General features: G+C 47.5%; 1 protein-coding gene across 1 annotated transcript in view; it reads left to right on the top strand.

Moving 5' to 3' along the window:
* The first annotated feature begins 6354 nt into the window (after nucleotides 1-6354).
* The window catches only part of EPAS1 (endothelial PAS domain protein 1), a 103482-nt gene continuing 95719 nt past the window's right edge, over nucleotides 6355-14117 (top strand). Inside the window, exon 1 of the mRNA XM_060187536.1 lies at nucleotides 6355-6784. Within this exon, the coding sequence (XP_060043519.1) occupies nucleotides 6759-6784 (26 nt within the window). The 5' untranslated portion in view covers nucleotides 6355-6758. The remainder of the gene's footprint in view (nucleotides 6785-14117) is intronic.

Here is a 14117-nt window from a genome sequence, read left to right as displayed (position 1 = left end):
TACATGTACCAAAGTAGTGTTCTGGTTTTCATCTTTCTCTCATGTGAGGCTCATTCTATCTCACAGGTGATAAATCTCTCTCTCACTCCCTCTCTTTCTCTCATAGCACTGACTTTGCACATGTACTGTTCCATTGCTCAAGCTTTTTTGTTTTGTTTTTTTTAAAATTTCAAATACACAGAAAAAAGAGAGATAAAAGAGAGAGAATGAGAGACACCAGTCACAGTTTTTCCATGTGTCACTGGGGCTTGAACTAGGGCCCTCACTCATGCTAATGCATGCACTCCACTGGGTGAGCTATAGTCCAGTCCAATAAAAGAAATCTACTTGAAAATGTGCTTTCTCCTGCTGATAGGTAAAGTTAGCTTAGTTGTCAGTGGCTTGTCACACTTCTAACAACGGCCCTAATCACTATATTATAAAACATCTGGAGTACTCTCTGATGCAATGGCCGTGGGCTCACTGGGAGGTGACTTGTGATCCTCTGTTTAGAGCACTACCCTTGGCAACTTTTCATTTCAGAAGACAGCTCTCTGCCATCAATTATTATCTGACCGGAATCTATTTCACTTTGCTCAAGGTAACAGATGCAGGAGAACTGATCAGCCAGGATATAAAATCAACAAAATAAGGTGTGCCAAGAAATACTGTCTGCAAGTCTTTGAAAGGTCTGTTCCTTCTCTTCCTTCTACCAGGGGGTAGGGCAGTAGGCACAGTGACCAAGGCTGGACTTGCAATCCAGGCATATTCATGCATCTGGGTCTACAGCCCTCTGAGGGAGACCAGGAGAAATTTCTCGGCACTTAAAATTCTACTTACTTACAAGCACATTCTTAGCATTGCAGCCCTGGCTTCCTTCAAAGACAGAGGTATGCTCCTGAGAGAAACAATATTTAAAATGAAATTTGTGTGGAAATTTATTTTGCAACTTGGGACCTGGAGAGGTACCTGTGCATGTGTGTGTATACAGAGGGTAGGGGAGAGGCATAGTGGTTATACAAAAAAGACTTTGATGCATGAGACTCTGAGGTGCCTGGTTCAATCCCCTGCACCACTATAAGTCAGAGTTAAGGTTAAAAATAAAATAAAAATGTGTGTACATGGAAATACATTTGATACATGTGTCAGTGTAAGCTTTGAAAGCTGACTCTGGGGGCTGGGTAGTGGCACATCTGGTAGAACACACATTACCATATGCATTTATGCAAGGGTAGGATTTGAGCACACCCCCCCACACACACACACATGAGCCCCCAGTCCCTGTCCCCTCCTGCAAAGGGGAAGCTTCACAAGTAATGAAGCAGAGCCACAGGTGTTTCTCCCTCTTTATTTCCCCCTCCCCTCTCAATTTCTCTTTGTCCTATTTAAAAGGGGGGGGGGGCAGGAGTGGGAGGGAAGAAAAAAATGGCCATTGTGCAGGTACCAAGCCCCAGCAATAACCCTGATAACAATAAAAAAGTAGCCCATTAGATTATTTTGTTCCCATTTTAAATAAAACCTAATTTAGGTTCCAAGACTTTTCTAGTAATAGAATTGCCTTCATTCATACTGACTATCAAACTGAGTTGCATGGAATAATGAAAACTCTAATCTTTAGTCTAGGTGAAAACATCAAGCCTGATTCAGACCTGTTTTATCCAGTGTGGGCAGGAAGCAACTGTTGTATGGAGCTCAGAATCTTGACAGAGTCATTCATTTGGTCAGTTTATACATTTAGGTATTCATTTGTTCAGTTTATACATTTAGGTATTCATTTGGTCAGTTTATACATTTAGGTATTCATTTGGTCAGTTTATACATTTAGGTATTCATTTGGTCAGTGTTTGCTGGGTGCCCAGTTTGTGCCAGCTGCACTGCTAGGCACTGCAAAGAACCTGACTGAGCTCCTCTAGAGTAGGAGGGAGGATGTGTGTGATGTAGGGAAGGCTTTGGTTGTGTTCTTGACTAGCATGAGGATTGGCTCTGGTTTTCTATGACTATGCCAGCTTTTATCCTCTTGGGTACTTTGACTGTTCTTCTGAAGGTTTCCTCCAACTACAGTGCCCCTGACTCCAGAAGGAGCCTTCCTTCAGCTGCCATTTAAACTTTCCTCTTTAAGCTTCTGTCTACAGTGGCACCATCCCTATATACTCCTCCCTACTCTGTTCCCCGCACCCAAACACACTTAAAGTGATCTCCTTGAAGAAGTGCATGGGGACAGGTGCTCATACAATGCTGCAGGGGATTCCACACTTATCTGCTGTAGAGTCCACAACTGCTCTCCCCAAGGATACCCAGCACCAGTGCTGGGGTGGAAAGGTCTAGCGCCTGACACCACCTTGGAACTTCCCTGAAGGACAATTTCAGCCTCAGAGTTTCCAAGGGTCGGAAGAGGCCTTTGTGAAGCTAGCCTTGAAATTTCACCTTTCCCTTTACTGAATCCTGCTTCCTGCTCATCCCTTGCTCAGATGCTCATCCCACTAGTACTCTGGAAACAAATTCTGAATGTGTGATGTCACGGTGACACTATGTAGTGGTAGGTCTGTGTGCAATATCCCACAGTTTGGGCTTGAGCTCAGGTCAGATGGGGTGTGGGTATCTGGCCCCAGAACTCTGTGACAGGGAGGATGAAGACAGATTTTTCATAAAGTCACAAATTTGTTTGAATGGAGTGACATGCAAGAGTTGGAGCCTCAGTAAAGGTTTTACATGAGAAGAGGAGGCCCTTCTCCCCACCTCTGCTCCCTACCCTGCAGGTTCTCCCCACCCCTAAGCGAACTCAATACCAAAGTAGAGAAGAAGATATGGGAGGGGCAAGGACTAGTGCAGAACTTGTATGGCCCTGAGAGTGGTGCCTCCAGAAAGCTTACACCCCTTGTCCCAGCTTTAACATTGGACAATACACTGAAAGTTGTAAAATACTAAATAGCCCAACTTCCAGGAGCTTTTCTATTAGAACCCACCCATTCCAACCATATTCTGTAATATAATACCCTTACTGTGATAGAATTACTGAGATGTTTGTCTTCCATGTGTCCACTGTATCGGAAGTGCCTGCTCTCCACCAAATGTGTAAGTCAACTTCTTATCTCTGCCCCATCCTCTTAAGCATTCTATAAAAAAGAGAGCAAGTTAGAGGCCCCGTCCTGTCATATGTTGAGACAAGAGAGTGTTTCTCTGCTACCAGTCTTTGCCAACAGAATTTGGAGACAGGTGGGGAGAACTGCCAGGAGGGAGACTTCACACCCATTTTAAGCAGTTAAGGAGCTTTGCTTAGTGGTGCCCTCTGCTGCCCTCTATGGCCCAAACATCAAGGCCTCTAGGGACACTTGAAATCCTGGGACCCATCACTGCCCACCATCACCTTTCAGAGCTCCTTCTCCTTTCCCTCTCCATGGACTTGAAAAAGTAAAAGGGAATATGCTAGCCACAAGTGTATGTCGGATTCATACTCCTAGCTCCTCCCTGCAGTGGTTGTTGAACTCCGGAAGAAATCTAAAGAGGTTGTTGGATCCCACCACTCTTGGTCTATTTCTTTCTGGGAATTATATAGGACTTTTGTGGAATCTCTCTCACACTGTCCAACTCTCCAAAGTTGCTTACTAGGAATTCCACAAAATCAGGTTGTTTCTCTCATTCTGGGGACTTTTTATTTAGAGAGCCAAATCTCACTCAAAAAGAAAGTCTAGCCATGGTCAGGCAGCTGGATTAATTGACTACTGATGCTAATTGTTAACTGCTCCTTTTGGCCATTTTTCCCAATTTTTTGTTGTTGTTGTCGTTGTTAGATAGGACAGAGGGCAGTTGAGAAAGGAGGGGGAGATAGAGATGGGGAGAGAAAGACAGACACCTGAAGACTGGCTTCTCTGCTCCTGAAGCTACCTCCCTGCTGGTGGGGAGCCGGGAGCTTGAACCAGGATCCTTGCACTGATCCTTGCACTTCCTACTATGTATGCTACTGCCCGGCCCCCTACTGATGTGTTCTTGTGGGATTCTTTACCCTTCCTCTTTGTTTTTCAAAATCAGTGCTGAGGAATGAACCCAGGACTCTTCATAGACAGTAACCTCTGAGCCATCTATTGATCTTTCTCCAGCAGTTTTTTTTTTTCTTCATTGGGATTAGTGGTTTACAGTCAACAGTAAAATATAGTAGTTTGTACATGTGTAACATTTCTCAGTTTTCCACATAACAATTCAACCCCTTCTTGGTCTTCCTCTGCCATCATTTTCCAGGACCTGAGCCCCCATCCCCCACCCCACTCCAGAGTCTTTTACTTTGGTGCAATACACCAAAACCCAGCCCAAGTTCTGCTTTGTGTTTTCTTATTTTTCAACTTCTTTTTTATTATTAGTGATTTAAGAGACAGACACCAAAGCACCATTCCACCATCCTTAGAATTCCCTTGATACTTTCATGTTGTGCCAAGGATTGGACCCAATTTCTCACACATGCTAGGTCACTTCCTAGGCCCCAGTCTTTCCTCTTTCTTCTTAAAAACCTGAAAAATCATTTTCACAAGCTTATGTTGACGTGTTCTCTATGGAGGTCTTGTTCTGGCAGAGAATGATATTGGACACCTGGAAGTTGCCAAGGTACCTGTTTATCTCTTACCAGTCCCAGCTGAGACAGGTATACTGATTGCCAATCAAAGGAGACATGCTGCCAATCTGGATCACTTATTAGGATAATCATTGTGGATGGCTAGAGAAACCTAAATTCCTGAAGCCCACCAGCTTTATGAAATGGCTCCCAAGGAAGACTTGTCTTTGTGTGAATTCTTTGACTGGTGGGTATAAAGTTTGATTTCATATCTGTACACAGTCCTTAAGCTCTAAAAGAAAACGAGAACATAAGTCTCTGCCCTCCTCCATGTGCTCTCCAATGGCTTCCAAAGGCTCCTGGAAAAACATCCCCACCTCTCTTAGCAGGACATGTTTATATGCATCTTGGCAGTGGGAAACCCATACCCCCAATTCCACTTATGTAAATTATTTCATTTTTCCTGAAACCAATTTTTGTATTGTGGTAATGAACACTGTATTTATCCTTTTAACCATTTTAAGTGTACAGCAGGGTTTACTATATCCATAGTGCTAACAGCAGTATCCATCAAACACTAAATCCCAGCCCTACCCTAGTACCTGACGATCTCTTTTTTACTTTGTTTCTATGAATGGGACTATTTTAGCTACTTCGTAAGAGCGAAGGCGACAGTATTTGTCCTTTTGTAACTGGTTTATTTCACTGGCATAAAGTCTGGAGGTTCATCGTGCAGACTGCTTTTAGTATAACATAGGGCCAGCTAAGGGGACACGGGTATGGCAAGGCTCAGTCCCTTGCCATACAGGTGAATCAGTCCCTTGCTTTCTCTTGTCAACTCACACCTGTGAAGCCAGCGCTCCTTTGGGAACGTTCCAGAGACGGAAAGCCTGCCCTGGCTCTTCCCTGAGAACTCCCCATGAGCCCCCGTGAGCCCCCTCGCGGGTCGGGACTGGGCTGGGCCCTTAGCGGAGTGACAGTGCTGGGCAGTAGCACACGGAGCAAGACACCAAGCCCCCTCAGATCCAAGGCAGTGATACAGCGCCCTGGGAAAAGCCTTGCGCCAAGGGCTGTCGCTTAGAGCCCAAATCTTCTCGCACTCCACACGGGCTGTCCTCAGCTTTCTAGGGCTCCAGTCGCACCAGGTTCATAGAGTTGACCTCGGATCCTACTATTTGTTCCACTGTCAACTCTTATCTCGTGACCACGCTGCCTTGTCAAATTCTGAACCGTCTGCGACCTGCGCGTTGGTGGTCAGGTCCGAAAGGCAGGGCGAGGATCCTCTAAGTGGGTCGGTGCAAGCCAGGCCGGCCGGGCACAGCCAAGCCCACGCGGGGAGGACAAGCAGGCGCTGCCCCGCTCAGTGTCGCTCCAGTTTCTCCCGGGTGCCAGAGGCAGGTGAGTGGGTTCCTACAAGTGGCAGCGCCAGGTGGTCCCCAGAGTGCAGGTGCGGCCACTGCGCTTAGCATCGTCCCCAGAGGGGCCGCGGCGAGGGTCCCTGCAAGTGGGGGACTCTGGCTGCCCTCCGGCCCACCCCGGCGCTGTCTACCAGCGCAGAACGCGCTTGCGGAGAGAAATTGAATCTGGGCGGCGCCGGCGCGCACCTGGCTCCGCACCCGGGCAGCTCTCCGGGGGGCGAGTTCGGGGCGGGGCGGGGCGCGTCCGCGTCCCCATTGGCCAGGGCGCAGTGGGCTGCCCCGCGGGGCGGGGAGGGGCGGGGCCGGAGCAGCACCGCCCCCGGGAGCCCGCGCCCCCCGCGCCCTTCTTCCCTCCTCCCCCCACCCCCCCGGCCGGCGGAGTTCTTAAAGTGGGCGGGCTGCCGCGCGGGCAGCGCAGTCCGGAGCAGAGCGGCCCGCACGCAGTCCGCTCCCGCCAGCTCCCTGAGGCCCTACAATCCTCGGCAGTGTCCTGAGACTGTACGGCCCTCTCAGCGCCGGCCGCCCCGCGCCGCCTCCGCAAAGCCGAGAGAAGCGCCCAGGCAGCCAGCACCTCACAGCCTCCTCCCCTGTCCCGCCCCGCCTCCCCGTGCACTGCCTTCCCGTCACCTGTCTCCACCCCCCGGCCCCGCACCTAGCCGGCCGCGCAGACAAGCACCTGGCCGCGCGGGGCGCTCCGGACCTGCTCGCACCCGGGACCTGCCCGGCTCCCGGCCGCCGGGAGACGGCGAGAGCCTCGAGGCAGATCCCCCCCCCCCCCGCCCCCGGCCGCCTGGTGCCGCTCTCCCAGCGCCGTCGCGACCATGACGGCCGACAAGGAGAAGAAGAGGTGAGCGCGGGGCCACGGCCGCTGTGCGGGGCGGGGCGGGAGACAGGTGCTTCTGCGCGCTCGGACTGTGCGGTAACCCGAGGCGGGTGGCCGGGGGCGAGCGCAGCCGGGGGGGGGCACCTCTGCAAGCCCCCCGGCCAGCGCGATGAAGGTTTCCTGGGTTGCCTCGGCTTATGGCAGCTTTTGACTTTCTCAAGCGGCTCTCTGCTTTCCGGCCTCGGCGGCGCTGAGAACTGGCCGAGGGCGGGAGGCGGAGCCACGCGGGCGGGGGGTCAGGGCGCCGCCGGGGCCCCGCACCTGCTCTCCAGCCCCGGCCCAGAGTGGGGCGCGCCTAGCTCTGGCTCTTGGCTCGGTGGCAGAGTGGGTAGCGCTGGCCGGCGTCTTGGAGTGCGGATGCGGGGGGGGGGGGCTCTCCGGGCAGGTCCAGGCGTCTCTGCGGGGAGGACAGAGAAGGGCAGCAGCTCTGGGTGAGAGGCCGCGGGAGCGCTCGCTGTCCCCCTCCCCTCGCTGCCCCCCTCCCCCCGACCACTCGGAGTCTGGCCTCTCCCTTCCGGCAGCGTCTGGTGTCCCGCGTCTCCCTCGGGGCTGCGGGGATCCGAGCTGAGCTCGTGGCGGGGCCTGGGGGTCGTGTTCCAGCAAGGAGGGGCGCTGGCGCTGGGTCGGGGGTCGGTCGGGGAGCTGGGAGCCTCGCTGCTTTGCTCTACTTCCCACTTCCACTTCGGGCTGCAGCCGGAAGCCGCGAATCCCCTGGTCGAACGCGCCGGCTCCCACTCGGGCGCGGGTTGGGATATGCGGGAGCGAAGCCCAGACCTCCGCTGCGGGTTGCCCCGGGGCAACCGCTGGAACCCGGCTGCCCCTACAGCGTCGCGGAGGCGCCCAGGGCGGGCCCTGGCTTGGGCTTCTCCGGGACCCAGACACTGCAGTGGGTGCTCCCCAGGACTGTTTTCTGTGGGCAGGGAAAACTTTGAGACTGAGGCATTTTGTTTAAATGTATATATCCTGCATCATGATGCCATTCAGAACGACTCCACCACCAAAACCCAAAGCTGGAGTCAGCGCCTCTGCGCTCGGGGCTCTGGAGTCGGTGAAAGAACTTGTATCTTCTACAACTGCGATACTTACCAGGGAATTTGGAAATCGCAGAGGTGGGAGGTGATAGTGATCTTGACAGATTTGTGAAGTGTCAGTTTCTCCAGGAGGCTCAGCGCTGGATCTTGTGCTATATTTCTATATTTCTATATTAATCGTCTCAAAAAGCTTACGAGCCGGGGAAATTTTCATCTCGACACGCCAGGCTGGGCCAGGGGTGAAGAGCTGCCACTTGAAGAGCCACTGTGGGTTTGCAGGTGCAGGGACTCAGTGCACAGAGTGTTGCCCTCTGCCACTTGTCTTGATTTTTGTACTGCTGCCGGACAGGGCAGACAGACTGTCTCTCATCCAGAGTCCCATGAAGACCTGTTGGGCTCATTGTTTTTGAGACCTACTTATTTTTTCCTCCCCTGTTGTATGTGTGAATCAATACATTGACGGTGGGTGTGTTATGTAAGTGACTGTCCTTAGTTTTCCCAGAGTGCAGTGTGATGTCTGCAAGGAGGTCACTCAGAGTTGTTTCTTTTGATTCAACAGGGAGAAACCTCCTCCTCCACCCCCAATTCAAGACCCTGTTCTAACAATAGCCTTTCAAGAAATGGGCACGATTATTTTGTTCTCAAACATGCATACTTGTCATGGAGATATAAAAGTTTAATAATAGTTTGCTCTCAAAATTCACTGAGGCAGCAGCCAGGGTGTGCTTTTTTAGTGGAAGTTGCCTTTACGGTGGCAGATGGTCAGAAGTTGAAGCTTGGTGGACATACCATACTTTACTTACTTTCCATGCTTCTATCACAACTGAAGGGGTGAGAGGCTCATTAATCAACTCTTCCAGTTCTCTGGAGCATTAGAAAGTGTTTGAGTCACTATCTGATAATGAAGATTGTGAGTACCTTTCCTGGGAGAGAAAATTCTTGATGGCCTTAGGTAAATGGGAATTGACGACTTGTCCAGATAAATGTAAGAAAGAATCAAAAAGTCTAGTTTGTATATCAAACCCAGCTCAGAGCATCTTTCAGAAGGAGCTTATATTACTTAGTGCAGGGCCAGTGGCTCAAGAAGAACTAGACATTGAGGACAACAATTTTCAGACTTATCTCCTCTGCCTTGCCAGTCATTTGGCTCGATTGGTTCTGTTAAAAGTAAAATCAAAACTCTTTTTCTTAATTTCCGTGGGGAAAAATATTGTGAGACAGATGGTCTCAAGTGAATTTCTAGAAATTTTCCCTTAATAAGTGATATTACTTTATTGCATTATTAAAATGTCGAAATGATAAAGAATTGATGTGAAATTACAGGTTTAGGCACTTAAAATCTAACTCTCTTGCTTTCATTAAGTTCAAAAGAATGTTGTAACTATCAGGTTTTTCTCAGTGTTGTTGATGGAGAGTTTAGAGTTATTTTATTAGGAATGTTGAAAATTATTGAGTCAATTTTAATTTCTTAGTGAGGAAACTGAAACCCAGAGAAATTAAACTACTTACTAAGTCACAAGGAAAGCTTGTTCCTATAAGAACCGAAACTCCGGTTTGTTACTTTAACTTAAGCATTTATTTTCCTACTTTTGACAAAAGAGCACTCCTGGTCTTGACATGTCTCTGTACAGTGAAGATGATTTCCAGATTAAGGTACACTCCCCATACCACTTCCAGACCACTGAACCTTATATAAAGGAGATTTGCTTTTCTAGATAATTATAAAAGACTTCAGACTATAGCATGAGTGATTCTGTTTACTTTTTGCAAAAAAGGAAGCAAACCTGGTGCCACTTTTAGTGTTTATGAAGTTTGGGAAGAATGAATAGACTGTTTTGGTGCATTCCTTTTATTTTATGAAGAAAAAAAGTTTACTTTTATGTCTACCTCATTAAACAGAACCAATGTAAAGACTGTTTTCCAGTGGAGCAGGTCGTTTTATGAAACTCCCCGTCAGCCTCCATGTAGCTTCCTATGCTAAGTGAGCTGGTGTTTTCACTGGAAGCAAAAACTCAAAAGACTAAACCTGCTGAATTTTGCTTAGATTATAATTTTTTTTCTTTTCTTTTTTTTTTTTTATTGCCTCTAGGATTATTTCTGGGGCTCGATGCCTGCTTATGCTATAATTTAGTCCTTCTCCCAACCTCCCTCCTCATGGGTCCAGGGTGACCCCCTACTGTCTAGCAGTTTATTGTATAAAATATTCACAGGCATATCCAGTAGATTATTTCTTAGTGGTGCAGGATCTTAGTCACAGTACATCTAATATTTCCTCATCATTATTTATCTTGAGAGCTAGGATTTACATTTCTCAGAAAATTCATAGGATTTTCTCTGTAAAAGCTTCCTTCAAGGACTGGGTGGTGGCGCACCTAGTTGAGAGCACATGTTACAGTGTGCAAGGACCCAGGTTCGAGCCTCTGGTCCCCACCTGCAAGGGGAAAGCTTTGCAAGTGGTGATGCAGGGCTGCAGGTGTGTCCCCCCCCCCATTTCCCCTTCCATTTGACTTTGGCTGTCTCTACCCAATGAATAAAGATTAAAAAAATAATAATAACAAAAACCTTTCTTCAGTTTTGTCCCATATACCAACGTGAGTTTTTATTTGCATTTTAGCTCAGCTGTTCTTCTCTTTTGCTTTTAGTGCTGACCATCATTTATATAGTTCATAAAACAGGCTTTTTGCCACTATTTCAAAGCAGAGACCAGGCAGTGGCACATGGGTTGATGGCGCACATTGGAATACTTGAAAGCTAGCAGCATTTGCTCACAGGCCCCACTGACCTTTCCCTCGTCTTCCCCATTATCATACTGTCTGTTCTCATGGTGTAAACTATGGCATATACCAATAAAAGCAAATGTGTAAGGAACACTATCCTTACTCTGAGTGAACTAAAGAGGAGACTGAGAAATAGAGGCGGTGGTCTCCACCTCCCAGCTTATCTAGTTTGACTGGATGGTGGGACAGACACATAAGGAATCTTAACTAAAAATACATGTAGTGGGGCAGTTTACCTGCTGGGATCAAGTCTTTTAAAGATTAAGTTAAGGGAGGTGGTAGATAGCATAATGGTTATTCAACGAGATTCTCGTGTCTGAGGCTCCTGAAGTCTCAGGTTCAACCCCCCACACCACCGTCAGCCAGAGCTGATAAGTGCTCTGGAAAAAAAAGGAGAAGGGAAAGGGTATACTATAAAATTCTAGTGTTACAATCAAGGAGAAATGAGAGGCTGTGCCTGTGTGTTAAATACTATACTGTCGACCATTCCAAACCCCACCACCACCACCCTATACCTGCCAGTAAGACTGGGGGCCAGGTGGTAGTGCAGCAGCTTAAGTGCACATGGTGTCAAGCTTAAGGATCGGCATAAGGATCCCTGTTCCAGCCTCCACCTCCCTACCTGTAGGGGAATTGGTTCACGAGCAGTAAAACAGATCTGCAGGTGTTTCTCTCTCTCCCTCTCTGTCTTCCCCTCCTCTCTCCATTTCTCTCTGTCCTATTCAACAACAACAACAATGGAAAAAATGGCCTCCAGGAGCAGTGGATTTGTAGAGCAGGCAACAAGTCCCAGCGATAACCCTGGAGGCAAAAAATAAAATAAAATAAAATAAAATAAAATAAAATAAAATAAAATAAAATAAAATAAAATATTAAGATAAAAAGTCTCTTAGTGATATTTTAAGCAAATAGTCACATATACATAGACATACAGTTATTTAAAAGTTTTGTGTGTGCCCGACCAGGCAGTGTTGCACCTGGTTAAGTGCACACACATTATAGTTCACAAGGACATGGGTTCAAGCCTCTGGTCCCTGCCTGCAGGGGGAAGCTTCATGAGTGGGGAAGTAGGGCTGCAGGTCTCTGTCCTTCTCCCTCTCTATCTCCCCGTCCCCTCTCAATTCCTCTCTGTCTCTATCTAATAATAAATATATTAACTCACATTAAAATGTTTTAAGGGTTTTGTGTGTAAAAGCCAACTATTCCACTGGAATAGTTGGAATAGGGTGAAATAGTTGGCTTTTATTTTTTGCTAGAAATACAAAGGTCAGGGGTTGGCTACTAATATTGAGACTGTTTCTGTAGGAAGGCCAGATGGGAATATTGGGTGTAATAAGAGTGTAGATAAAACAGGATTCAGGAGTGTGCCTGTCCTTTACTTTTATAACAGAGAGGTCTCCACAGTTGAATGTTTGCTGTTGTCTGCACATTTGTTTTGCATGAGAGCCTGAAGGATTATGTCTAGTAAGACTCCAGAAGTGCTTAGGCATAGAGGTTCTGTTCTGGTTCCACTGAGAGTAGCTGTCCTGGCAGCTGTGGCCCCAGGAAGGGACAGAGCGCTTCTTTCCCTGACCTTTGTGGGTAAGGTTCAGGGTGAGATCTATGAGTCTTTGAAATTGAGGGCAAGGTATTTTGTGTATAGGTATGTGCATGATTGGAAAAGTCATGACATATTTTTTTCAGTTTTAAAAATTTTTTTGATTTATTTTTTTCCCTTTTGTTGTCGTTTATCTTTGTTGTTGTTGTTGTTGTTATTGCTGTTGTTGTTGTTGTTGGATAGGACACAGAGAAATGGAGAGAGGAGGAGAAGACGGGGAGAGAAAGATAGATATCTGCAGACCCGCTTCACTGCTTGTGTATACCTGCAGACCCACTTCACTGCTTGTGAAGCGGTCCCCCTGTAAGTGGGGAGCCAGGGCTCAAACCAGGATCCTTATGCTGGTCCTTGCGCTTTGCGCCATGTGCGCTTAACCTGTTGCACCACCGCCCAGGTCCCTTTTTTGTTTTTCTATGCAAAAATATATCATGACTTTTCAGACAGCCCAATATGTGTGTGTGTGTGTGTGTGTGTGTGTGTGTGTGTACATATCTATATGTTTTTTTTTCAAGAGGAGACTATTCAACAGCTTGTTTAAGGTTCTGTAATCTGCAAATACCAAGTCCTTGCTCTTAGTTTTCTGATTCTGTGACAGCCTTACATCTGAGGTTCTTACATCTCAGTGAAGCAAACAGCTCCTCCATTTCACTGCTAGTATCTCTGTCTCTCTTTTGGCTATTTCTGTGGTGAGACTTAAACCAGTGACTGGCTGGACTACCTCAGTAAGGGAAGGACTAAGGATCGGGAGCTGAGTGTTTTTCACAGGGCTGGTTCTGGGGACTTTTCCGTTGTGTTAATGCTTCTTCAAAAAGTCATGCAAATGTATCCCACCCTCCATTATTGGAATGTCCCTTTATGGGTCAGGAATGTGTTTTGCCTTAATTTAAGTCCTGTATGCAGTAGGAAGAAGCAGGCTTAGCTTTAATTGTGTCAGCATTGTTCTAGGATTTTTACCTGGATTAACTCTTTTTTTTTTAATTTATTTTATTTATTCCCTTTTGTTGCCCTTGTTGTTTCATTGTTGTAGTTATTATTGTTGTTGTCGTTGTTGGATAGGACAGAGAGAAATGGAGAGAGGGAGGGGAAGACAGAGAGGAGGAGAGAAAGATAGACACCTGCAGACCTGCTTCACCGCCTGTGAAGCTATTCCCCTGCAGGTGGGGAGCCGGGGTTCGAACCGGGATCCTTATGCCGGTCCTTGTGCTTTGCGCCACCTGCACTTAACCCGCTGCGCTACAGCCCGACTCCCGGATTAGCTCTTTAAGTACTTAAAATATGTTCTTTATTAGTTTTAGAAAGAGGAGAGACTGAGACCACAGCACCAAAGTTTCCTTCAGTGCACTGGGGTTGGGGTTAGGACCTGGGCCACACACATGACAAATCAGTGCACTGTCCAAGCGAGCTATTTCATGGCCCTCTTTAAGTGCTTTTAACAGATTTGTGAGATAGGCCCACTTTTTGTCCCCATTTCTTGGATGGGAAAGATGGAGTGTAGAAAAGTTAGTGACCAAAGGTCAAATGGAAATACAGGTGGAGCTAGGATTGGAAAAGAGCCCTTGTGAAGTGTCTCTAATCGGTACTCCATCCAGTGAGGCCATACAGCCTTTCCTTACCTCATGTAGCTATAAAAGGTTTTAGACCACGTCTAACATATGGCAATACTCTATAAATGACAACTACCTTTGTTGTGATATTTATAGTTGTAATTACACTTCTCTTGTGACTCATCACTTACAGTGAGCCTCACATAGACAGGGATTGAAGAGTTGACACAGGATGGACTTGGGAGTCCTGAAAACCCTTATTTTTCATGGGTTTTTCTCAGTTTTGATAGGAGGTGGTTCTGCCCCCATGAAGTTCAAAGCTTTCCACCTCCCACCCTCAACTGGTGG

The sequence above is a fragment of the Erinaceus europaeus genome, chromosome 3 (genome assembly GCF_950295315.1).
Source record: "Erinaceus europaeus chromosome 3, mEriEur2.1, whole genome shotgun sequence".
Lineage (NCBI taxonomy): Eukaryota > Metazoa > Chordata > Mammalia > Eulipotyphla > Erinaceidae > Erinaceus > Erinaceus europaeus.
This window is presented reverse-complemented; position numbering and strand designations above follow the sequence as displayed.